The 27,052-nt window shown below is 37.9% G+C and overlaps 1 protein-coding gene across 6 annotated transcripts in view; it reads right to left on the reverse strand.

The window, feature by feature from the left end:
- Positions 1-27,052, reverse strand: part of cobll1b (cordon-bleu WH2 repeat protein-like 1b) — a 152,047-nt gene that overhangs the window by 16,241 nt on the left and 108,754 nt on the right. For all 6 annotated transcript variants that reach the window (XM_048598984.1, XM_048598982.1, XM_048598983.1 and 3 more), the window contains 8 exons: positions 26,088-26,276; positions 21,529-21,733; positions 17,142-17,370; positions 15,979-16,020; positions 15,202-15,293; positions 14,224-14,475; positions 5,685-5,817; positions 2,929-3,024 (listed from right to left, as the gene is read on the reverse strand). In XM_048598984.1, coding sequence (XP_048454941.1) covers positions 2,929-3,024; positions 5,685-5,817; positions 14,224-14,475; positions 15,202-15,293; positions 15,979-16,020; positions 17,142-17,370; positions 21,529-21,733; positions 26,088-26,179 — 1,141 coding nt within the window. In that variant the 5' untranslated portion in view covers positions 26,180-26,276. The remainder of the gene's footprint in view (positions 1-2,928; positions 3,025-5,684; positions 5,818-14,223; positions 14,476-15,201; positions 15,294-15,978; positions 16,021-17,141; positions 17,371-21,528; positions 21,734-26,087; positions 26,277-27,052) is intronic.

Raw genomic sequence — 27,052 nt, forward strand, 5'->3', positions numbered from 1 at the left:
GACTACAGTAGATTCCATTACAGTTCGATGTCCAAAAACCAAATGAAACAACCGCAATAAAGACCAAAAATGGGTTGGAAGTTAACAATTGCTTGCTTGTAAATATATATCAAGTTGTAGAGTTCTGGAGAATGGAGACCTTCATGTCTTCATCTCTTTGAAATATACTGTTGGCGGTTTTGAGCTTTACATCATCACCGAAGGTTGGACGTTTGACCATCAATGCGGGTCTTTAAAGACCCAGATGACACTACCTCTCCCGTATACATAGCCCTCCTATAACTTGAGAGCCTTTATGTTCTGTACTTGTGGATCTCCCTCTTATCAAAAGAATAGGTGTAATTGTTATTATCAGGAAATATCATGTCACTATTAAAAAAAAATCTCAGTTACCACTCCATCCGGTATTTGTAGCTCCTTGCACTCAATCCTCCATACAGATTAAAAACTTATATAAAACTTATTTACATTTCCTATAACTATGAAATCTTGCATTAATTTTGTTTGTTCATATCATTTAACTGAGGGTCCAGGGGATTAATCAATTCAACACCAGTTCATGTGTCAGGAATACTTGGAACACAGATGATTAATTAACTGGTCAGTTTTGAATATTCCACAACTTTGTGCAATATACATTTTATACAGCTTAAATTAAAATAAAAAGGTCAACCCAGATTCATTCGTACACAAAGCACGTAGAGTATCTTTTATGGGAGCATTATGGATGTAGAAGAGATATATCACACTCAGTAAATTAATTCAGGAGAACAAGAGGGATCATTACTGCATGGAAACAGGAAATATTGGGGGAATCGGGAGCATTCAATTAAGTTGAAGAAAAAGGCGTCAATAAAGAAGACTGCAATCTTAAAACAGGGAGGGAAATGATGCAGTTCACAGAGTAGTCCCAGACTATTCAATTCACTCAGCAGAGCTGAATTTTTACATCTATAGACAAGAATGAAAGTGGTCAATTACGTCAGCTGTGTTTTTTTTCCCCCAAAAGGGTTGCTCTTAAGAATAGTTACTGTGTTGGAAATTATTTTAATAAATTTGGGCATTATTGCTAAATGGGAGTATCCAGTCATTTGTAAATCTCTTCCCTGAGAGACTTAATTTAAACTTCTACATGCCAGTAGTTGCTTATAATAATATTATTTCAAATTTGATGGCGTGAAGGAAACCACAAGGTCGGAGAATTCTTAAGAGCTAAACAATGTTTCTTAGAGGGATAGGGAGGAATACATACAGGAATATGAATAGGCTTTTGCGAGCCAATGGGAGTGGGGGTTCTTGCATTCTAACCCGTATTTACTTGTGCTCAAAGTTTTCTGCATTGACAACAACCTCTTTGTTGAACAGCTTAAAAGGCTGTTAAAATATTTTCTTGTTCAAATGTATAAATGCATTAAACTTGTGCACTTTTTAAACATAAATGCATAATGATTTCAGGAAGTCTCTAAATTCAGGTTGATCTTTAAAGTAGAGATGAAGGGTATGCAAGACATTGTGTAAAAAGACTCCCTTAATTTGCATTTTAAGTTCAGGGAATTTAACTGTCTGCTGATGTATCTGTAATGAAGTGTGAAACTGATTACTGTCACTCTATATGAGAATATCGTAGCTTCAACAAAAGCAGTTTTCTGTGACATGGGATGAAATGATAATTTGCAGACATGAATTCAAGTGCTGATGTAGCATATTTTCTTCACAAACTTGCTGTAATCCTGTGCAAAGTGCTGGTGAGAGCAAACCTGGAGTACTATGAGCAGTTTTAGTCCCCTTATTTAAGGAAAGATATTACTTCATTGGAGGCAGGTCTGGGAAGGTTCACTAGGATTATTTTGGAAAGGAGAGGTAATTTTAAGAGCAGAGGCTAAACAGGTTGGGCCTCTACTCACTAGAGTTTAGATGAATGAAAAATGATCTCATTGAAGCATATTGGATTCTTAAGGGGCTTGTCAGGATAAAAGCTGAGATGTTAATTCCCCTCATGGGATGGTGTGGGCCTGGAAGGTATAGACTTAGAATAAAGGAGCACCAATTTAAGACTGAGATGGGGAGGAATTTCTTGACTCAAAGGGTTGAGAACTTTTGGAACGCCTTGCCACCGAACACTGTGGAGGCAGAGTCCTTGTGTGTCTTTAAGGCTGAGATGGATAGATTCTTGATCAGGAGGAAAATCGTTGGTTATGGGGTAAGGGCGGGAAAGTGGACGTGACCAATGTTGGATCAGCCACTGAATGAATCATGGAACAATCTCGAAGGGCTGAACAACCTCTTCCTGTTCTTATTTGATTTGGTCTTACAAGATGATGTTTACTCATCTATTTTTCTTTTTAAGAGTCACATACACATTCATGCATGAAAGTAAAAGTCATCACAAATTGTTGAACATTTATATTTCAAACAGAATCCTATTTATTTGTATAAAATAGAGAAGAGCATTTATATGGGCAAAAAGTTCTTTTGGCCAGGAGCACCAGTCAAGTGGTCATGAATCGCCATATTTCACATTCTGCCTGATTTCTTTTGTATTTATCTAAAGTGAACAGACAGTCAATTTGCCAATGACTAGTTCAGACTACTGCCCAAAATTAATTGCCTACTCTCCGTCTGAATTAATTTAAATGTATTTTTGAAATCGTGTGTTAATTACAACAGTGAATACCCCTCAAAAGTAATGGCTGTGAAATGTCTTGAAATGTCCCAAGCTTTTTTTAAATAAAATGTTCTTATTGCATACATTGGGCTGTATATTTGACAGGGTTTTCAAAAATCATACTAAACTTATTTTAGAGCTTTACGTTAAACATAACTTTTCTTCTTAAGAATAACCAAAGTGATTTTTTTTTTAAGCAAATTATACATAGATGCGTCTTGGCCAGGAGGAAATAATTGCTGATAAGCGAGAAATATTTTTACCGTGATCATCAGCTGAGGTATATGGTATTTTACTAGCAGAAGCCTTATCTGCAGTGTCAGGACTTGGACATAAATCCACTGATCCTTGATTAGAATCTAAAAGCACAAATTACAACAGTATTGTCAAGACAGAAATACCACTTTTCCACTAATGTTACCTTGATTAAAATCTTAATTACCTCCGTAGTACATAGACCTTGGCAATGATTACTCTGGAATTCTTACAATAGCTCAAAAGTTTTGTATCGCAACACTCAACACACGCTTCAATCAGAACAAATACAGATTTTCAATGACGTGCTTAAAATAAGTACACCTTCCTGACATAACCAATTGAAAAAAGATACATCACATTAATCTCAATTTACAATACTAATACATTTCTTTAAACGTTTGTTAAAGCCATATCAGATGCAAAATATCAGACTACCCAGGTCCTCATAACTTTTTCTAAAATCTCCAATTCAATCATCTGCTTCTGAGAAATTGGTTTAAATACATAAGAACTTATTAAACTTTAAAAAAAATCACTGCTATATTTTACCACATTATCTTAGAAAATTTGGGAAAATGAGGGATATGCATTTAATATACATACATATGAAACTACAACAGATTTTAGAGATTTTCCTTTGTATAGAAGTTCAATGACCTTTGGAATAAGTTACTGGCTTGTGCAGGAGTATGGAATTACAGCGAAAGTGAAAAAGAGAACTGGGCAAGTTGCTGAATGTGGCTGATATTGCTGCATGCTTAAAAAGATAAATGGGATCTGGATGAGGTAACAAAATCACCCTCACTTCTGGAACTCTTCTTTGAACAGCTTTGGGTCAAAAATGATTCTTTTTCCAAACTTATTCCCTTTGAATTGGCCAAATTTTTTGCCTCTGTCAGGGATAAACATTTTGGGCAAGGAGTTTTGAAAATACATCAGCTTCTTTTTTTCTTATGTCTCAACGTCCAAAGGGCAACTTAAGCATGTTAACGTAGTGCTTGGCAATGTTGCATTACACTGTCCTTAAAGACTAGTTTAGGATAAACTTTTGCATTCTTTCATTCTGTCAGCAGATGGCACTGTCTGAGGTCAGAACAATAGGAAAATAATTTCATACAGTGCCTTTCATATCTTCAGGATGTTGCAAAGTGCTTGATAGCCAGTTTAATGCTTTTTAAAATGCAGTCAATATTTTGGTAGATATATGTAGCAGCAAGGTGTCCACTGCATGTTTGTGCAAAACCGCAATGAAATGATTGACCTAGTAATATAATTTTCATGGTTGCAGATAAGGGTGAAATATTGATCCTAATATCAGGAGAAATTTCACTGCTTATCTTTGAATAACGACATGGATTATTTTAGGTCAACTCAAGAAGGCAGCTATGACATAGATTTAGCCTTTTAACGGAGTCAACTTGAGAACTTGGCATCAATTGTGTAATTTATCTTCTTTTTGTAGCCGTTTAGCATGTTAAATCAGGGAGAAGGAAATCCAATTTTGTTTTAAGTGGTAGCCAGAAAATACACAATGGAAATAGACAGGATACTCATTTCTTGATGCAATCAAGTGGAAGTCCATCAATCACACTAAAACGACTTCGGAGCTGGATCACCCTAGCCTCACATTGGTGATGCATTGGAATTTTGCTGCTCACTAACTCCTGTGTTGAAACAAGGTCTTTTGGATTTATTATTAATGTGTAAAACAGTAAAAAACAAATTTCCTTCATTTAAGGCATTGTCTCTTAAGTAATAATTTCCTTCCATGTTGATGTGCAGATCCAAGTTAACATGCAGACACTATCATGTCACAAATCAGTAGGCTATTAAGAATTTAAGGTAGTACTATAAACAAAGTCCAGGTACTTTATTTTGAGTAATGAGCTCTAGTTTGGAACATATTCTACCGAGTGCATATAAAACAATTAGGTCCAAATCTGTAAAACAATAAAATATCAAGACATGCTTCCATGACTGAAACAGAAATTAAGTTTAAAAAAAAATAACATAATTTAACAACATTTAACATCATCATTTAGAAGTTTCGTTACTTTTAAATATTATTCTGCTTTCCCCTCCCCATCTTCCACCCTGTTACTTATTCAGTTAACAAGTCTTTATCTCTCTGCAACATACTGTGTCATCACTGCTTAATTCTCATCTAAATTTACAATGTCAGGAAACTTTGGTTGATTACTCTCATTTTCTAAGCTATTAATATAAATTGTACATAGTTTGGGGCCCACAATTAATCTTTGCTGTGCTCAGTTGGTTACAGCCTGCCAATGTGAAAATGCCTAGTTTATTCCTACTCTCTGCTTCCCGTTTGTCAAATAATTCTCCATCTATGGCAAAATATTACACAACAGCTTTTATCTTGCGGATTACATGCATCAGTCTTAAAAAATAATTCTGGTCTTGTACATATCAATGTTTTGGTTTGGAAAGCTAGCTCAATGGAACTAATTTCATGGCATATACTCTTAATAAAAGCAGGGTTAAAACAAAAAGGTTGAAAAAAAGTAGCGTCTCTTTTGTAAAAAAAGAATTAGAAACATTTTTCAGTGTACTTTCATCAAAAAAGCTAAAAGCTACAGCATTTAGGAATATGATTTATTCCCCTATTTGCAGTTACTCAATATGGAATACTAGGATATTAAAATATTAAAATTATAGCGTACCAACTTAATTAAGCTCTGCTGTATTACTCAAACTATCACTCTCAAGAAAAATTGAAAGTAAAAATAAATATAATAACCTGATTTATTATCTTGGGTGTTTTGGTCTTCTATTTTAGTTGGAGGCAAGGGAGCCTTCCTTTTGGTCTTTTTTGTAGATGCAACTCCACCACTTAGTGACTCCACTCTTTGTCTGCTGGAACCTGTCATGTTCTAACAAATGGACAGAAAGAAAAACAAGAGTATCATAATGCTGGGAAAAGCAGATAGGTTACAGATTCTTAAAGTGCAAGAGAGTATTACAGATTCTTAAAGTGCAAGAGAGTAAACAATGAACCATTCTTTGTCCCAAGTGCATAAACATTTGGCATTCACAATGACCACTTGCTCAAGATTCTCCAGTTTCTGAGCAACATTCCTTGGCAAGATACAAACCAGTTGCCCTTCAACTGTTGCATAAAATCAGTGACTTCAAACTTAAATTACCTCACTTTTGTCTTTACAAGACAAGATGGTCCACAATACCAGGAGATGAAGTTTCAAACCTACGCTCCCTGATTCCACAAGCAGAGGATGATGAAAATCTTGCTTGAACTGCTGCAACAATCTGATCAGAAGAGGTCACATTGAGAGATGGGCTGAGTGCAGGAAAGGGTATTGTTCACTTTTTATTTCTAAAAGCATTGGGGTAGGGTGAGATTTGCTATCTCCTTCATCATGGATCATGCCTGGGTCGACAAAGTCGCAAATTTTAACCGACTGCTTTTTACCTCCAAAAAGGTAATTCTAGATGACTGAAGCCCATCACTCTGGAAGTAGAAGGAACAAAGAGGAAAAGCTGGCAAAGAAGAAAGGATGAACATATGGAGAACATGAAGTAAAGCTATGTTAGAACATGTTCTGATTCAGCCATTAGCTGTGAGGACAATGCAACACCAAACACACACACTTCCCATTATCTTCATGGGAGAGAACTCTGTCCTCTTCAGCTTCAAGCTACTTTCAGGCAGAGTCAAAGTTATCCATCTTTCAACGAGGTACAGGCATAAACACATTCCAACTAGCAAAGCCAAATGAGCCCTCCAGCATTACAAGCTAGTTTCAGAAATCAGGGAGATTCTAAGGAAGTGGAGCAAGCCAGCATTTCTTCAGAAAAGCCACTTAAAAGTTGAACCTAAGCTGGTAAAACATCTAAGTAGCTGTAATGGTGAGCATCAACATTGTGCAGTCAAAATTAAACCCGCGAGAATCAACGCACCAGAAAAGGCTTCCACCTAAATGGAAGGTCTGATCTCGGCGTTTGAGGCTTTAAGTAGTAGACTGAACAACATATCTGTCATGGCTTCCACTCTCTTCAAAGGATCTGACAGTTGCTATTGCTGTAGCCTGTGGATTGAGACTGCAGAACAAGGTTGCATGTGGCAAGACTCTATCTCCAGCCTGGAATGTACGTAGCAGCTTCCTTGTTCCAGGAGCACAAAGCAACCAACGCAGGTCACATACCGGTCACAGTTCATCAGGCTTCTGGCACCAGCAGGGTATCTTTCCTGATGAAGCAATTTATCCACTGTAGCCAAAGAAATTAGGGGTAGATAATGCTGTATTGAAAGTTCCTCCAGATTTGTTTTTTGAAACACCTTGCTACATATAAGTATTAAATTCACAGGCACATTAGTGTCTGGGCTAGAGTTAAACTTTGAAATCATATAGAGCAGCACGTTTCCATTAAGCATGTAATGCTTCAAGTGATCCACGTTAAGATGGAGCATGTAATCTTTACACCCTTAGGTAACATACTATGATGCTCTGATGATATCATGAGCATATCTCCCGAAGGTTGACAGTTCAACTTGCCATAACCACTTGAACTGTACCATGCCCTCTACCTTTCTGGCAACAAGTCCAGTGGGAGTCAACACAAGGGAACAACTGGTCTTAGGACTCCTATCAATACTGGAGCCAAGCAGGGTGCAGTGAGAGACTGGAGAGATTTCTTCCTCTCTATAAAATTACAATGCTTTTTCCTCCTTTGTCAGAAAGCAGGGAACTGGAAATTTGATGCTCTGCCCCTTGGGCAAGTATGACCTCCTTGGGTTAAGGGGCCAAAACTACACAAAGTATTCTAGATGTGGCCTCACCAATGCCCCATATATATGCATAATGTGGAAAAGACTTCTATTCCAATCTGTTTGCAACTAAAGAATGTCATTTGCCTTCCTAATTGCTTGCTGTACCTACAAGTTTACTTTGTGATTCCTGTTCAAGGGTACCAGTGTGCCTCTGAATGCAAACATTTTCCAGTCTTTCATGATTCAAAAATATTTTGCTTTTCTTTTCCTACGTAACTTATATTTTGCCATTTTGTATTCCACCTGCCATATTCTTGCCCACTCACCCTACCTATCTATAATTCCTCTGCAGCCCTTGTGTCCTTACTGTTGTGTACCTTACTACCTGACCTTGCATCCTGTCCCCTCATCAACAAAGATTGTAAACAGCTAAATCCCAAATACAGATTCTCGTAGTATCCCCCGAGATGCAGTTTGCTAACAGTCTGAAAGAGTAGAATACAGAAATCAATAATACTAATCTTCTATTGCAGCATACCCTTCAGTCCACAGGCTCTTTTACCTAATTAGCCCCTTGTTTCCCCTTTCTCCCCAGAGCACTGTAGATGTTTCAATTTCAAATGTTTATCCAATTCCCCTTTCAAAATGTATTATTTATCTGCATCAGATCTGGAATGTATATTTTTTAACCCTGTCACCTCTGGTGCTTTAGACAAACACTTCAAACCTAAAGCCTCTGGTTATTGACATTTTTGCTAATAAAAACAGTTACTCTGTATGCATTTTGTCAAAATGCAACATGATTTTGAACAATTTTCCATTCTCCGCTTACCTAGTTCTACTTCATGGAAAACAATTCAAGTTTCTCTTTTCTCTCTACATGACTGAAATCCTTCATCACTGGTTCCATTCTGGTACAGTTTCTTCTGCATTATCTCTAGGGCCTTGACAATCGACCTAAAGTGTTTGACCAGAACTGACTACAATACTCCAGCTGTGGCCAGTGCTTACTTCCAGTCTGAAAGGCAATCATTCACCATGCTTTCTGTCCCTTAATCAATTTCATATAAAAATAGTCACTGCCCTTTAACGTAACATGCTTCAAATCTGTTGAAGTCTATGAAGTGGTACTTTATTGAAAGCAGCCTGTAAGTTCATGCACACAAAATCAACCCAACAACCCTCAATAACCTTCGTCATTATTACTTCAATCAAGTTAGTCAAACACAATTTACCTTTAATAAATCTATGCTTTTAATTCTTTTAATTCAAATTGCTACAAACAATCACACTGAAAAGAAACTTTATTAACATATGAATGTTGCAAAACTAAGGAGTCTTAAACTTGTTTAGACTTTTTTGTTAACAAGATAAGTTCAAATAATACTCTGAATATGGCTGGGGCAACGTTATAAAGTTCTGTGTAATTGTAGGAACCATCAATGAGTAAAGTCAGTCCTACTGCAGTGACATTAATGATTCTGTCTGTTTAGACTGCAACAGTTATGTACAGCTGTCATCTTGTTATCAAAACTAAAACATTTATAGATGTCATTATTGGGAGCTTGAAAAAAATGCAGATTTTGCTAATTGAACTGGAAACTTACAGATATTCTGTTCCTTCAAGAGTGTCCTTTTGTGGTCAAGTTAAGCAATTTACTAAGTTGATAATGCTAAATGAGCTTTAAAAGTACATTAATTGTCAACTGATGGGATGACAATACTTTGACTTCAATTCTAAAAACGTATTCAGCAGTGAATTTATAGAAGCGTGATTCCTCGCATTTTCAATTCATATTTTATACCCAATCAGGAATAAGACAATTTAATAGTCATCATGTCAATGACTGAAGCAATTTCAACAGGGTTACTTTTGTACCAAAACTGTGCTTCTTGCATTAAATATGATCGTAAATACATTCTGGCCCTGCCATCCTGCATAGGATTTCAAAACAAACATTTCACGCAATTTTCCAACTATTCTGGAAGGCGATAATTGAAACGTTGAAATATTTTCATTAACTAGTACTGAAGTTATGCTCCCTAACTACATGCCAGTGACAACACTAGCACGTAACTCAGCAATTTTCCACTTTGCCAGGTATGTCCTTGCCAAAATCAAACTAGATCAATTCCCGCCCATCCTTTTAAACTTAACCACTTGCAACGTGATGAAAAGGGTCATTAACAAGTGCTACCAAGCATCATTTTCTCAGCAATAACCTGATCATTGATGCCCCCAGTTTGGATTTTCCTAGAGCTCATTCAGCTCTGGATTTCATTATACTTCCATCCAGACGTAAATCAAAGCACTGAACTCCAGATGTGTGAGAGTGATACTTTCACGTGCAGAGTGAGAGTGCTGCCTTTTTGATATTAAGGCAGCATTTAAACCAGAATGATATCAAGAAGCTTATTCAAAACAGGCGTTGGGAGAAACTCTCACTGGTCAGAGACATACTCAGTACAAAGGAAGATTGCCTGTAGTTGTTTGAGTTCATTCATCTCAGTCCTGGACAAGAAATCCTCAGTTACAACAAGGTAGTGCTGCAGACCAAAACACCTTCAGCTGCATCATCAATGACCTTCCCTCTATCATAAGATCAGAAGGGGAATGTTCTACCTGGGAGAACAAGGACAGCAGATGCATGGGAAAACCACCACATACAACCCCCTCTCCAAATCAGAAACCATCTTGACTTGGAACTATAAGTGCCATTCTTCAGTGTTGTTGGGTCAAAATCCTGGAGCTCCCTTTTTAACAGCATTGTGGATGTATCTACCCTCCATGAAATAGAGCAGTTCAAGAAACAGCTCACAACAATAATTTCAACGACAATTAAAGACAGACACAAACATTGGCCTATTCTGTGATGCCACATGCAGTGAATAAACAAAAAAAAAGTGGCATCACAAGATGAATGGTAGAAATAAAAATGCTTCAAAATTTTTCCTCACTGTGCTACAATTTTGGATTTACTCAGGATAATAAAACTCAAAACAAAACAATAGCTTTCTGAAGTATGAGAACAAATGTTAAAATACACACAGAAACAATAGCTATGTCTCGCTGATACATAAACATTCCCCTTTGCTCTAGAACACAATATTAACAGTTCTTATCTTATTAAAATTAAGACTTTTTTTCCCCCTCCATTTTCCCCCTTCATCTGTATGACATTCAATACAATTCCAGCATTTCACGATAAATGTAAAATGGAAAATTTTCAACCAGAAACAAATCCTGGAGGAAAAACCCAGCAAAGTTTTTTTTAAAAGTCTCCACCTTTCTAAATCAAAGCACTTCGGAAAATAAGGCAACCAAAATGACATATATACAGGGGTACGTTAAGATTCCAACTGCCAACATGGACTTTGTCTGCCCACAGCATAATCCTGAAGTTTAGGCAACCAGTTCCCGTAACTTTTAAGCATTTTTATTGTCATACAATTTGGAAAACTGGACGCCTAGGATTTCTAACTTGTACTGCCAAGGGCTAAGACTCCAACATTAGTAGCACTGACTCAGTATGAGAACTGCAAATGGCTGGCAGCAGGATTAAATCTTGATAATGAATTTGGCAATGTAATGCTGGTGGTTTGCTGGTTCCGTTTTTTGGGATCGATTTCTATTTAGGTAGCCAACACTCCTTCTAGAAACAGGGTGGTTCCCCACATAAAAAAGGATCTACTGAATTTTGTCACAACCTTCTGTCTCAACCAGCACCATCAACAACTTCCTTGACCCAATCAGAAACTGAGAGATGTATGTTGGCAGGGAACCATTTATGATGACATTCAAAGTGATCCTCAGCTGGAGCCATGGAAAATTGGATGCAGTTCTTGCACTACACTTTCCTAGTCAATTTTGAATGCTTCAAGGCTTGAAAGGATTACACAATCTTATGTTCCTGCCAAGATGGGTACAGCTTAAATTTCCCTCATGTTGAAACTTCCTGCTCCATTTCTCAATGCTTCCACATATCCCTCTTAAGATGCTGCTACAATATCTTCATTTCCCATTCTCCTAAACAAGCAACATAATTAACAGTGCAAATTGCCCAACGTATATTAATGAGATCCAAAACATTAAAATTGTAGGACCTCCTACTGATGTAATCGTGCAGTCAGCGTCAACAACATGCACAAGTGATCTTCACTCAATTTTTGGCACAGATTTAAATTCTGACTGTAGTTTTCCAAAATATTTCATGTTTTATCTATGTGTGAAAAGTAAATAGGCACAGTGGCAGTTTGTCTATACCTGTGTGCTGGGAAGACCTAGTTTAAGAGTCCATCTGTCCTGAAGGTGTGTCATAACTTATATTAAAAGATGGATTAAAAATGACTGAAATAGTGTTCTGTAAGATTTCAAGCGACTCAATTACAAAAGAAACACCCCGGGCTCAGCAATCTCAGGTAAACAGGAGTAGATGAGACTTAACAAGAGGTTTATAAAACAACATTCCTTGTTTTATAGTGACCTTTGATTTTGTCAATTGACCAGTGTAATCAAATTTAAGTCTGTTCTCAAATTTTCAAAGTTCACTCTACGATTATATGGTTATATGGTTAACAGGGACTCTTCCACTTGGTATAATAAATGATGCCTCAAGATGGATAAAACTTTGGTTGTGGAACCACAATTACAATTAAACAAATACACTTCAAAATGCAATGTACTACAGTGAAATATTTCAAAGCAACAGCATGTTAACAGCTGTACAGGTGATTGCCATCCATGTACACATATACATTTTAAATTTACCCAGTAACCTTATTAACATTCAAGCATTTCACTAACTCTTTATATCAATAATGTTTTAAAACATGAACTATCATCTTTTCACAGGGCTACACATGAAATCATAGAATTGCTACAGTATATAGAGGGGTAATTTGGCCCATCAAGTCTGCATCAACTCTCCAAAGAGCATCCCACCCAGACCTACCTTATCTCTGTAAATCTGCATTTACTGTGGCTAATCCACCTAGCCTGCACATCCCTGGACACCATGGGGCAAGTTAGCATGGCCAATCTATCTAACTTGCACATCTTTGGACTGTGGGAGGAAACCAGGGCACCTGGTGAAAACCCAAGCCGACACAGGGAGAACGTGCAAACTCTACACAGACAATAACCCAAAGCTAGAATCAAACCTAGGTCCTGGCGCTGTGCTAACATCTGTGCCACCAAGCTGCTCTATGTGCCACCATAATAATTGACAAATAATGACTAAATCAAAATTTGACCACCTTAAAATGGTTCTACTGTCAAGATAGAATTATTTTTCTTGAACCAACTGTATTTCCTCTGTTTTGCTCATATTTTCACTTTAGTGTACCACTTGTCTCTGTTTATATGAAGAACGGTTGCTTAGGTAAGGTATTAGCAGGCTGCTGGTATTGCTGATGTAGAAGAACTTGATGCTTACATTTGGAGAGATCTTGAAAGGCTTCAAAAGGTGCACCATATGCACAGTATAGAGTGAACCGATTGTGTGGGTGGTCCCCATCTTTGTCATTTGACATACCAGGTCTGTTCTGAGCGGATGTATCTTAAATTCCCATGCATCTGCACAACATAAACTCTATTGCATGCTTGTTCCCTTGTATCATCTTATAAAAGTACCGGCAAGCAAAGTATCCATTTTTTGAGTCAAAGTCTGAAGCTGAAAAGACATATCACCCAATCTCCCTCAAAAGTTCTATATAGTGGAATCGACTGTATTTTTCCCAGGGATTCAATGTTATCTAGTTAACAAGCATCAAACACTAGGGATGGTCACAATATTGCTGAATTCTTAGTCTGGAAAACTGACTCTTGCACTTCCAAGAGATCCTCCAATTTATTTGTTACATCAAGTTGAGTAGAAAAGCCAAGATAGATTATAAAATGAAAGCTTAGAAACCCAAAATTATTTTGATTGATTGACTTATTGTCGCATGTACCGAAATACAGTGAAAAGCATTGTTTACGAACGTTACAGGCAGATCACAGTAAGCAAAGGGTGTACAGATCAAAAAGACTTAGAGGCATACAGGTTACACTGCACAGGGTGTGCACTAGGCAAGATCAACGTTAAGCAAGATGAATGTTATTTGAGGTTAGAGAGTCCATCCATCAATCTGATAATGACTGGGAAGACGCTGTTATTTTATCGTTTTGAGCAATGAGATTCGAGGTAGTAACAAGTTATCAAAAGTTTGTATATATCATTCAAACAGCTGTGTGCAAGCACATATTCTATAGTCCCAACTAGGTGGTAATCTATATCAGATAAAAGACTAACAACATTTTTATCAACCAGGAAAGGAAATAAAAGCTAACAAATCTGAAGCTAATACTATAAAAAGGTGCAGTCATTCAAATAGAAGGCAAGTTGGTGCAGTTTACAGTGGTTACAGAAAACATATTCAAGTGTTTTAGTCCAATTTATCCTCCAAAGTGAACGTCAGAGTAGAGATGAAAAAAATTCCAATTGAAAAGGTAGCAATACAAATATTCTATTAAGGCTGCTGAACCAGTTTTATAAATCCAAGAACTTACTTGAGAGACCTGTTCAGTAGAATTGACAGGAGCATCTGGAAAAACATATGATGTTGGTCTAGTTGATGCTTGCTGAGTTAAATCTTTTGGAAAACTCTGTGAAACAGATAGCGGTGGTGCAGGTGCTCGTCTTTTCTTCGGAAGATCTGAGGGCAAAGTATTAGATTCATATGTTGGGCAATAAGCACTTGCACTGCTCATGCCAAGTGGTCTTTGCTGACTTACTAGTGGGGTTGCAGGTGCACTTGCTGGCTGGAAATTAAATCAAAGTTTAGTTTTCAATTCTTTTTGTATTAAAAGTTATTGCAATCCTGGAAAATTATAAAGTTTTCAGAATGAATGCTGCTACCAGAGAGTTAAAATGGAAAGAGCTGGTAGCTGACTTCATGCAAAATTATCACAGCTCAGACCTATCATGATAGACTGTCACTAAATCAAAGTACTCTTGCGCTGGTACTCTGGAGGGTAAAAGAAATAGAAAATGTTTGAAACACTTAAAAGGTCAGGCAGAGCTTGTGAAGAAAGAAAGAGAGTTAACATATTGTCAAAATTGTTCTGAGGAGGGGTCACTGGACCTGAAATGTTACTCTGATTTTTCTCCACAGAATCTGCCAGACCTGCTGAGCTTTACCACCAGTTTCTGTTTTTGTTTATCATATCATCACTTAGTTGTATCAAACTTGTGTACTGCTGATAAAATAGAAATGCTATGGAATACTTTCATTTTGGACTCAAAGGAAGCAACAAGAAAGCAATTTATACTACATGAGGAAAGGATGCTGATTCTTCCTTTGAAATAGGTCATTCTTGAGTTTGTCCCAATGAATGTAAGACAGAGAAAAATCTCAACCACATGTCTCCTTTAATATTTCATGTCAATAACCTTTCATCAGAACTTCTGCTATTCTGCACTGACCAGCTGTAATCTGGTCAGACTCAACACAGAAACGGTTTTAAAACCCCACATGAAAAGCTTACTTTTTCACGTTTCTTCTTACTCAGTCTAAATATGTTGAAGAATCCCTTGTTTTCCTTCTCCAGAGTTGCATTTGCTGGAATGTGAAACTGTCCTAAAACATTGAGTAGATTTGTAGGAAGTTAGAAAACACAGTAGTAAATATTGGTTGCACAGTACACATTGTGTTTGTGTTAATATCCTGCTGCAAATATCAACTTTATCTGATTTTACAGACTAGCAATGGGCAGACTTGCCTGCAAACAAATGGGACAGGGTAATAATGGGGGTAAATGAAAAAAAAACAGCACTTGTTTAGGGGGAGACAATGGCCTAGTGGTATTACCGTTAGACTGTTAATCCAGAGACGCAGATTCTGGGGCCCAGGTTCGAATCCCGCCACAGCAGGAGGTGGAATTTGAATTCAGTAAATATCTGGAATTAAGAATCTAATGATGACCATTGTCGACTGTCAGGAAAAACCCATCTGGTTCAATAATGTCCTTTAGGGAAGGAAACTGCCATCCTTACCCTGATCTGGCCTACATGTGACTCCAGAGCCACAGCAATGTGGTTGACTCTCAACTGCCCTCTGGGCAATTAGGGATGGGCAATAAATGCTGCCTAGCCAAAGACGCCCTCATCCCATAAATGAATAAAGAAAAAAAAAGCAAGTGAGGGTTACACCTATACACGAGAGTACACCATATCTTCAGTCTGAGTCAAAACAACAGAAAAACTAAGTTTAAAAACCTATTTTTTTGTGAAATTCTCTGGACCAACATTTAAAACATCATTACCTTGCTGAATGGATCCACCTTGAAAATTAGCCTCAGAGAATCCTAAAAAATATTGACGAAGTTACTTTGTAGAATAATGTTGATTTACAAAATATAATCCATAAACAATAACTTACTCTTATTTCCCATTAGTAACACCATTTTCAGATATAGATCATCTTCCGCGTGTGTTGACAGCATGCGTCTCTCTCTCTCATTTCTTACAGCCCCAATTACTATTCAATTGTTCAAAAATTCAACCTTGAAACTAGCTTCTGTTCTTACACACCGACCACAATAACGCTAACATTTTTACATCTATAACATCACCCACCTCTGTCCATCTGATACAGAAGCCCTCATTTTTACTATTTCCATGGTCAACCACTGCAGTTATTTGTTGGCTGTCTCTCCACTTGTCAAGCATCAACTTGACCTACTCACTCACTTATCACTTCCTTCCTTTAATGTTCCCTCTAAGTTACACACGTGCATGGGAGTCCTACAACCAAAGTTACCATATAGGCCATTTCAGTTGCTTCGTGCATGGCTGTGCTAAACTGAAGGTATTGTGTACTAAAATAACCAAATTACCACACACTAAGAAAATTTAGAGTGATCACTGATTTAGCTGTCCTTGCTGTGCTAGATTGACTAAGAATCCCACAAACCACAAAGTTGCATAAAACTCTCATCTTCGTGTTTAAATTCCTTCATGGTACCATAACCCACCCTGAAAATCTCCTGATTATTTTAGATATTTTTAAATCAACCTGTCAGACATGTTATGACACACCTCTGAAGGGTTTTGGCTCAGAGGGAGGAACACTACCACTGTGTCACAACCACCCACTCGTTGGCCATATCATCAGTAGCCATGCATTTAGCAGCCCAGATTCTGGAATTCTCTAAACATTTCCTCCCAGTTCAACTCCTTTAAAGCTCTGCATAAAATCAACCTCTTCAATCAAGATTTTGATCATTCTACCTAATAGTCTCAGCGTGCATTTTTGTCTGATTAACACTCTCATTTAGCTTGGGATATGTATTTACATGAAAGAACAAATGGATGTTTAAGTTTTAAAGTGCTATGTACTTTATTTAAAAATAATATCATGCTACACCAAGCTATATGCCTGAAATCATTGTGCCACAAATTTCAGCAACTTCTAGCAGGTACATACCTACACTAGTGTCCAATGCATATACTTCTCGTATGCCAAGCTCCTTTAGAGATTTTGTTAAGTCATAGGGCTCCTTAGACTCAAAGTCTTTGACGAGAATAGTGCTTTTTGGATCAAATTCACATTTATTGCTGATTACTGGAACTAGTTCTTGAAGAGGAACAAGAGGACTAACACGCACTATAGTTTTCTGTGTTTTCTTGTAGTTTACTACAACACGTACTGTTTGCTGAAAGTAAAAAGATGGTTTGTCAGAATGTGTATGTACAAGTTGAAAATGTTGATATAGTTACAATTTAAAATACATTAAATTCAGGCAATTGCTCACTATTGTGCAAACTAAGGATGAGCTGCACTTAATCCAAATTTTGGCATGGTGATTTTGCCTTTGGAAAACATACGCAATAGTTTTCTCACTCTGGAGTTATCAGCAACACCTAATGCTAAGAGTTATGAGCTCTTCCAAGATAGGAAGATTGAACTATCAAAAGATCTGAAGATTTAATACAGATGAGAGCTGAGGATCAGCAGACCATTCCATATTCAATGGAAAACCCCCTTCTGATAGATAAAAGAATTGTCTAAAAAATATTTACAACCCTAAAGTACTTGTCTCATATTTGCAGCTTCTCAGGACAACCTAATCCTCACCAGAATTGTCTTATCATTATGATTTTCAGGCAGGTCAAAGTGAAACATATTTCAGATAATGAAACAACCTTTGTTTTTCCAGCCAACTAAAATGTGCTCAATGCAAATTCTGGACTTCTGCCTCAAGTATTAATACCAAATTTGGGTGACTCTTGCAACAACTCTTACATCACAAAGATTGTCTAAAAGGAAATCAAAGGAGTTTACTTATAAAATGAAAGGTATGAAAGGTGTTGTTTTATCACAAAATATCAAAACGGGAAAACAAAGTAAATATTTTGAAAGATTCAAGAGAAAAACATACATGTATTAATCACAAAAGCTCAAGTCTTCCACGAGTGAAAGACTGATGCTCATTAATATCCCATACAAGGTTCATTTCAGTGTTCTCACATTGCTGACATTTGAGGGGTATCATTTAGTTTCCTCTCAAGCTCAGACTTTTGGAGTTCAGAAGTATAAAATAGCATCATCTGGATTATAAGATCATGCTCAGTTCACACTTTAAGTTTTGGTGTGTTATCCACATCAGTATTGTTTAAGACAATTATTTTTAATGTCATATAGATTATTGATGAGGCAATGATGAAAACAGTTATTTGGAGTTGTTGCATTCCACTTTGGTGAATTAGGAGGAGATCACACAAGAGTAATGTATGAGTCTATAACCTGAATTTAGGAACATCAAGGATCGAACTTGTTTTCATTGAATAAAAGATGAAGTTGAGGCATGGCTGAATTTTGAAAATGCCAATTTGAATTGAAAGTATAAATGCATGTAGGTAATTTGCTAACAACAATGAGAACAAGACAAGTGGATAGCAGCGCAAAATCTAAGAGGCCTCCACTTGGATTGGAGATTAAAGAGGATAGATTGGATAAACTCAGCTCTATGCCAATTTATGTGAAACAAACTCAGGCCTTTCAGAAGAAAAATTCTGGATTATATCTGGTAAGCAAAACAGAGATTATAAAGATTAATATAGAGAGGGGTAATGAAATTTTCTCTGAAATAGGACTTCTGAGGCTGTGAAACTGATATATTATTTCATTTAGTGTTTATGGTTGGACAAAATAACTATTTTCTAAACTTTTAACTCTGGATGAATATATCAACTCTTGACATTTTAAGTTTCTCATTTTAAATATCAATCACTGTTGGAAAACATTTCATTATTGACAGATTGGTCCAAATTTTGTGGAAGCAATGACAGTGAATTGATGGAAATTTTTTGCATTTATTCCGCTGGAACTGACAGTAACATATGACATATACCATGGAAATTCAGATTCTGTTGTCAGTGATTTAACTCTTTAGTACAGGATACAGTGCTAAAAGATTCTTCACCATTTTCTTAATCCAACAGCATTTCCTGATCGTCAATGAACAGATATAAATTTTCACTTTTATATTGCTCATCTCAGTGCAGAAGTCCTTAAAAATGCTAAAAATTTAAATCTTAAATGTTCAACAACATTAAATGGGTTTTAAATAATGCACTAACTTCAAATTACTGCAAGTCAAATTTAGGAGCTCTGTAAAGGCAATACTATTTTCACGGAATGTGACATTTCTCCAAAAAGTGTTTTAAAAATTCATTTTGCAAAAAACATTTGTTCATACCGCTATTTCAGCTTCCATCTAAATCCAATCCAATAATACTTTAATCAATAATTTGGAACCTTAAATTAAAATGTGAAAGGGTCTGCATGTTTTTAAGTTCCAAGTTTACAGTGTGTGGGAATAGTTTAAAAGCTTCCCTATCTGCTCATTGACATCACTATTCCTGCAATGTGGAAGTCCCTTTACTTGGCACCAGATTTAAACTGCCATCAGGAAAAAGGGAAGCCTGCACCACAGAGATCACTAGATCTTTGACAGCAGCTTTTTCAGGTCAGCAGCAAGTAACAATGTTGTGTGCTGACTGCAAAATCTCATTCATTGTTTAGTTTAGTTTAAAAAATATGCCTAAGGCTTGTGGCTATCAATGGCAAAGGCAGATTTTATTGCTCTTGCCTACAAAGCCTTGGAGAAGGTCATTATCAGCAATATACCTTTTGCTTTTAAGCAGTGCACAACTGATTTAAGTAAATTCAGGCACCCTTTAAACATGTTTGTGCAACCGCACATGCATGGTCACTTAAAAAACAAATGATGCATGGCATGGTGAGGGAATCTTCCAGTTGATATGTCTCTATTCAGCTCAGTGAATTTTGTTGTAAGTCACCTTGAAGCTGAGCACTCTGTGTATTGTAGGAACTTCCACAATCTTCTTACGCTGGCAATGCTATGACTTTGAGTCAGCAATGATGGAGAAATGGCAGTATACTTTCCAGCTAGAACGATGTGTGCATCTTGGAGGGGAATTTGCAGTTGGTGATGTTTTCATGTGCCTGGTGCCTTAGTGCCCCTTGGTGGTAGAGGCATCTGGTTTGCTAAGTGCTGGTAAGGAACCTTATGCAGGAACAAAGAACTTAGGAACAGGATTGGTCTATTCAGCCCTTTGAGTAAGTCCTGCCATTTAATAACATATATCAGATATGGTTGCAGTCTCAACGTCACTTTATTTTCTACGAACTTAAGAAATATGTACACTCTTTTTAAATATAAAGTCAAACCCTACAAGGTTAAGTTTCCACTTTGGGTGTAATCAGCCATTTGGGTGCAAACTGAATCAAAAAGGGGAGGCGGTGACCTAGTGGTATTATCACTGGATTTGTTTATCCAGAAATTCGGCTAATGTCCTGGGGACCTGGGTTCAAATCCTGCCATGGCAGATGGTAGAATTTGAATTCAGTAAAGAATCTGGAGTTAAGGGCCTACTGATGACCATGAAACCATTGTTGATGGTCAGAAAAACTCATCTGGTTCATTAATATCCTTCAGGGAAGGAAATTAGTCATCCTTACCTGGTCTGGCCTACATGTGACTCTAGACCCACAGCAATGTGGTTGACTCTTAGCTACCCTCTGGGCAATTAGGGATGGGGGACGGATGCTGGCGTAGCCAATCGTGTCCACATCCCACAAATGAATAAAGGAAAAAGTGGGCTTATTTGAGAAGTCCTGTATCTTTTGTGTTTCTTCTTAAACTTATCTATACGTCATTGAATGTAAAATGTGGTGGGGGGGGGGCAGGTATAATTAGCTTTGAAAAGTTAAAACTTTTTTTTTAAGAAAAGTACAGGCTTAAAAAAAATTTTCCTCGATATGATTTAGAGTGCTAGTGTAAGGCAGATGGATTATCACAGAAAATATTATTTACATCAAATGGCAATCATTTTAGTAATCAGATTTTACATTGCTGAAAAGGATCTTTAAAAGAAAACTACTTTAATTATTATGGCACACAGCACTTTTGTCCGAAAATGAGTATAATTAGTAGAACCTTCTAATGGTGATTAATTCAGCAATAGGGTGGGACCAGTTTTAAGGGAAGGGCCAGCTTTGAGTTTGATGATTTTAAAACCAGAGAATATTGGAGAAACTCGATTCACGTGCAACATAAATGATGCAATCTTTTGCATAAGTTACTTAGATTTAAATACATTATACCAAAAAATTAACACAACTGGGTGGACACCCTACCCCTACATATCACTGCCTTATTTTCTGCACCTGAACTTATACTTTCAGTTAAACCTATTCATTACAAAATCAAGAACATCTTTCAATATTAAAAGTATTTGTGAAGTGTCATTATTGCCACCATGATGTGCTAATCGATTTTACTAACCTCAGGCACCAGTGATATAGGTGTCTTCTTTTCTTCTATATTTTTCTGCTTTAGAATAAGTTTCTCCACTTCAACTGCTCCAATCAAAGTGTTCGGCTTGAACTGAACTTGATTCTTCTCCCTTCCCATTAATTCTATTGTATGATTTGAAGGATTCAAATGATACTTGCCACAAAGGAAAATCAACAAATCCATCATGGGTGTGCTAGAAAAACAATTTTTTTTACAAACATATAAACAACTTAAACAACTCATTGCTGCAAAACAAGGAATTAACTTGCTGACAGTACCACTACTGCGATTCTATCTGATAATTGAATGTGAACAGCATTCAAAACCAATTGACAGGTTACTGGAAAAGTATGAATTAATCCCAACAGGTCAGGATAGGAACTAATTTTGAATTTCACTAAATGTTAAATATGTTAACTTTATATAAAAAAAGTAGTCTATACTGGAAAACCATGTTGGATCGATATAATATATACAGCTCTATTTATAATCATCTAAATAAAGCCAAGAAACATTTAAGATGGAAGTGTTTCTGTCGCTAATCAAAGCATTTGAAAATCTCGTTTTCCAGGGAATAGAACTTTGGAGCAAAGTGCAGATGAGAATGGTGAGTGATGTCTCACATCTTCAAAAGAGAGCCAGCACAATTCTTGGTTGGAGCAGAAATCATGATGCACAAAAGGTACACATTCTGCATTAAAATTCATGGACAATTTCAGTCCCTGGCCTAGTTTTGATTGCCAAGAGCGTAAGATGGTTGATGAAAGTATTGCATATCATTTCCTAACTCGCTATGGTTGTTTTTTTCCAGCTGTTTAACACTTCCCTTATGAGACCACTTCTTTTTTGGATAGGGAGCATTTAATTGTGGTGCATTAAACAGCGTAATTGTACAGGTCAAGTTGAATGCACCAGTTGGTCTGACAGTTATGAAACAACTAACACCGATATAAGCAAGAATGATATATACAAGGGTAACTTTCTTTAGAAACACTTCAAAAGTCAATTAGTTTTTTTCGAAGAGTTTTGGAGATTACCTCAGATCAGGCTTAGGCAACACGAATCTTAATGCTTGAAGTAAATAAATCGTTACAAAAGATATATCGGGACAGAGGTGACATTTAACCTTGATTAAAGGAAAATGGTTCATTCTTGATGATTGGTCCTATAGAACACTTTGGTCTTTGGTTATAAATCACAGCTTTGCCACTGAAGCAGTTCACTTCAGAATATCCTATGCAAACAGTCTCCGATGAGCCCTGGTCATGCATACAAGCAGATCAAAAATAAGGACAAATATACAATGTTGATCAGAATGATCACTTGAAAGAAAGGTAATCAAATAAAGCAAATGACTGTCACAAATCATATTAGAAGTCATTAACTATCTGTTTTGAATAAGGATCAAAGTATTCCTCACTTCCATTTGTGCAGCTCACGAGCAGATCAAAAAAAATCTGCTTATTTTCGAATTAGGCATACTGTCCCGGAATTCCTTGGCAATCTCCTCTTCGGTACATGCATACTTTTTCAGCAGACAGGCAGGCAATGTTTTGTGGAGCAAATCCAGCCAGCTGTTTTTTGCTCTGAGGCGCTGAGATTTTAAGATTAGCAATTGTGAGCTTATTGTACGATGTGGGATTTTTTTAGGTCTAATTGATGAATTGTTAAGTGTATTAACTTTATCCAACACTGTGCTGCTAAATTCTGGGCTAATAATTAATGCAGACAAAACAACTCTTGTTCTTTACTACTTTCTTCAAACCAATTTCCTTTTGTTTATATAACTACTTCGAAATACTGTAAATGAGATGAAATTAGTGCATTTTGTTTTGCAGAAGTGTATATTTATCTACAAAAAGTCTATTTGTGGAAGAGGACGGATTGAATATCTTCTCTAGAGTAAGCACAGGCAGAATGGGGCAAAAGGTCGTCTTCTGTGTTGCACTGTTCAAGCATCAGCACATAAAAGATTACAGATTGAAGACATCAAACAATTAGATTCTTCTTCTTAAATTTGAACTGATATGAATAAAAGTCCTCCTCGCTCCGACTAAACACGGGGCTGAATTTTTCCAGCCCCTAAATGATATTTGGAATGTTAAGTCTGTTGGGAAAATATGGCGGTGTAGGAGAATTAGATTCTTGACATCAAGAAAAAGAAGCTTGGTTTTCCAACCATGCCTTGAATGGTGAGAGGAGAATCTCCCTTGTGTGTGACGAGTGGTCTCTTTGCATTTACATGTCACTGGTATCTAGCCTTGACTTCTTTACATGCAATTTCCTGTTATCCCACGCACTGGGAAGACGACAGTGACAATCCCTGACATGAAAGTCAGAGCAGATACTTGGTGGCTCCAGCTCAATGATTGCTCCTCTGTGCCTCCATCTTGGCCAGCAGTCCCAACATCTCAGGGTACACTCCATGGGCAGTGACTGCCTGCACCCCAAGCTATCGCCATCTACAGAAGTTAGCATCGGACAAGCACCAGGCCACAGGAACAAGCATCCAGCTCATAGCAGGCTGCAGCTCAGGGATCTTCACTTGCCTTCTTATCACTCACTTGCTTCACACCTACTTGGAGGCTCACGGCATCTCTCACTTTGCCTTTATTTTGCTTTGCTGTCTCATTCAGAATTTAAAAGTACACAGTATCTCTATGTTGCCTTGCTATTTAGTGCAGACACAAAGCCAGACAGCTTGTCACAGCTGTCAGCAATGATTAGTTAAGGGGATGGACATGTAGCTGTACAGCACTGTGTTACACCAATGTCACAGCTACAGCATATGCCAACAGCTTAGATAGCAAACACATTGCATGTGCTTCAGCCAAATGGCCATATCTCTAATGCGAATAGTCCTTGGTCAGGCCAAGGGGGAACTCCTTCAGTCAGTCTAAGTCAGTCAAGGGCAGCAGCCAATCTCAGTCCAGGAGCTCAGACATGGTCAGTCAGTCAGGATCAGGGGTTCTATAACACTACAGTCTGGGGTGTGGGCCATAATCAGTTCTACAGGGCCAATGCACGCAATCCAGGGATTCAGGGATTCACAGCACATCAGTCTGGGAGCTGAACAGAGATCAGTCAGGATTGTGCGTGTGTATGTGCGTGTGTGTCTGTGTGCGTATGCGCGCGTGTGTCTGTGGTGGGGATGGGGATGGGAGTGGGGGGAGATGAGCCACAGTTGGAACACTGACTGCTCACATTGCTAAGAACCTGTTCTGTTTCTGATATTCTTTATAGAGTTTCCTTTGAACCTTGGCCAATGGCTGTTACATGAACAAACATCCAGCTCGCAGACTGGTCCAGGCTGCATGTCAGGGATGCTCACTTACTCTCTTAGTGACTAATATTCCTGCCTTGCCCTGTGCTGCCCTGCCCTGCCAATTAGCATAATCACAAAAACTAGCAGCTTCCTTGCTGCAAAGCAGTCCTCAGCCTAGAGGCGTCCTCAGCCTAGAGGCTGCACATCCCCACAGAAGTAGACTCAGTCTCCTCCTGCAAGGGCCATGATCCTTTTCTTGTAGGGTGTGAGGGAATGGTGGTCAGACATTCCTCCACCTGTACGGCTCTGTCTGTGTTGAGAAAAAAGGAGGGGGGGAATGGGTTAGATTACAGTAGCTAACGTGGCTGCTAGTGCTAGTATACGTGGAGGAAGGTGTTGAGATGTACCGAAGGACTGAGAAGGCAGCACAGGGGGCATGCAGGGTTAAGAGGTTTGTTTTGTGTGAGAGAGCAGCAGCAGGTGAGGGAAGGTGTTAAAGGCAATAGTGAGATTGATAGTGCACAAACCTAGGTGGGAGATAGGTTCAGTTGCAGAGATGGAGTGAGTGTGAGGTAACAGAGTATGGCATTTACCCTGGCAGAGTGAAAAATATCATTGACCTTCTTTCTGCATCCAGTAGATGGCACTGACCAGTGTGGCGACCTTGGACCAGGCTAGCAGAATCTGGTGGCATGGTCTCTCCTGCCGCTCCTCCAGAAAGAAAATGCCTCTTCACTGAAATGCCCCATCCACCAGGACCTGAAGATCCCTGTCAGAGAATTGCAGCGCGATCTTCTTCACCGAGCCACTCAGACTCTATCCTTGATCAAGCAGGGCCCATTTGGAATGTCACTGCTCATCCAGGTGCACAACAGTCTTTTAAAGATGGCATGAGCACAAGGGATGCCAGTTTTTCAGCACAAGACCACTGAGTGATGCCGCAGGGGCATGGTAGGTAATAATGAGACAGATTCAGTAAGATAGGGCAACAGAACTCATTAGCCTTGTGATGAGAATCCCTTCAAATAACTTGACACAACACAGACTTAGTTCAAATTAATGTAAACTTCAGCCCTAGAAGACATTGCATATACAATTATATACTTAACATAATTAACATTATTTCATATGATGCATTTAATGGTCAGTGGTCATCTGGCACAGTGACATGACGACTATGTTAAACAAACTTTTATAAAGTGTTTCAGTTGAAACACAAACCAACATGCTTCAAAAAGATGCATTCTAGGTCAATTAGAGAAAAAGGTCCATGAAGACCTACCTTCCATTTATACTGGTCGAGTGCTCCACTCCTCCTGGCAGAACCACAGTCAAATTGAAGTGTGTGTTCACATTGTTGTTTTCCTGTTCCATGGTTTTACTTTCACCCTCTAGGCTCTTATTTATTGAAGAACTCTCAACATGCTTGGAGATTATTGGTGGCGCTGGGGCTTTTGCCTTGGATCTTTTGCTTTGGTAAAGAGAACAACAAATCTATTATTGAAACCATATTGAACAGCACACTTTCTTTCAAAAATGTCAAATTAAAAATAAATTGTTTTGTCAATTAACTAAGGGATAAAAAGTACCAGCACATGTAAAGACCACTTTTATTCTTTGGACTATGGACTGCTTGAAACCAAGAGACTGTAAAAGATGGTGTTGCATTTTTAAGGGAAGATGCTAGACTGCTGAGCTTTGTGGTGTGTGTTCAGGGTAGATCTACCCAGTGACAAACTTTTGATTTTTTGTTTCCCCAAAAATAACCAGCTGTCTCTGTTCAGGAAAAGTCAGTGTGGTAATAACGTGGCTCCTGGGCAAGTGGCTACACATCTGTACTTAGATAATTCGGCAGAAACATCCAGCATGTGAAACAGGAAGAATCCAAATCTTTATTCTCTCTCCTTCACTCTCTCCCCCACCACCCCCCGACTTTTGGGCGAGGAGAATTAAAAGAAAATTCCAAACACCAAGCTACTCTCTCTCTGCAAATTCCTTTCCTGAAAGGAAACGAGAAAACAGAGACACATCATATACAATGAAAGAACAAGTCCACAACCATGTGTCCTCATCAAAACGTGGGAAGTCTCTTGCTGCTCATAGCCTCTCCCCTCCTTACAAGTCCAGCAGACCTTACTCCTTACAGTCAGCCCCCCTCATTCTTGACAGACTTGCTACAACAGCCCATGTCCAGACCTCTGGCTGAATGAAGATAGGGATGTTTGCCATGCTCACTGTACTTCCAAA

The sequence above is a fragment of the Rhincodon typus genome, chromosome 7, assembly GCF_021869965.1.
Source record: "Rhincodon typus isolate 14 chromosome 7, sRhiTyp1.1, whole genome shotgun sequence".
Taxonomy (NCBI): Eukaryota; Metazoa; Chordata; class Chondrichthyes; order Orectolobiformes; family Rhincodontidae; genus Rhincodon; species Rhincodon typus.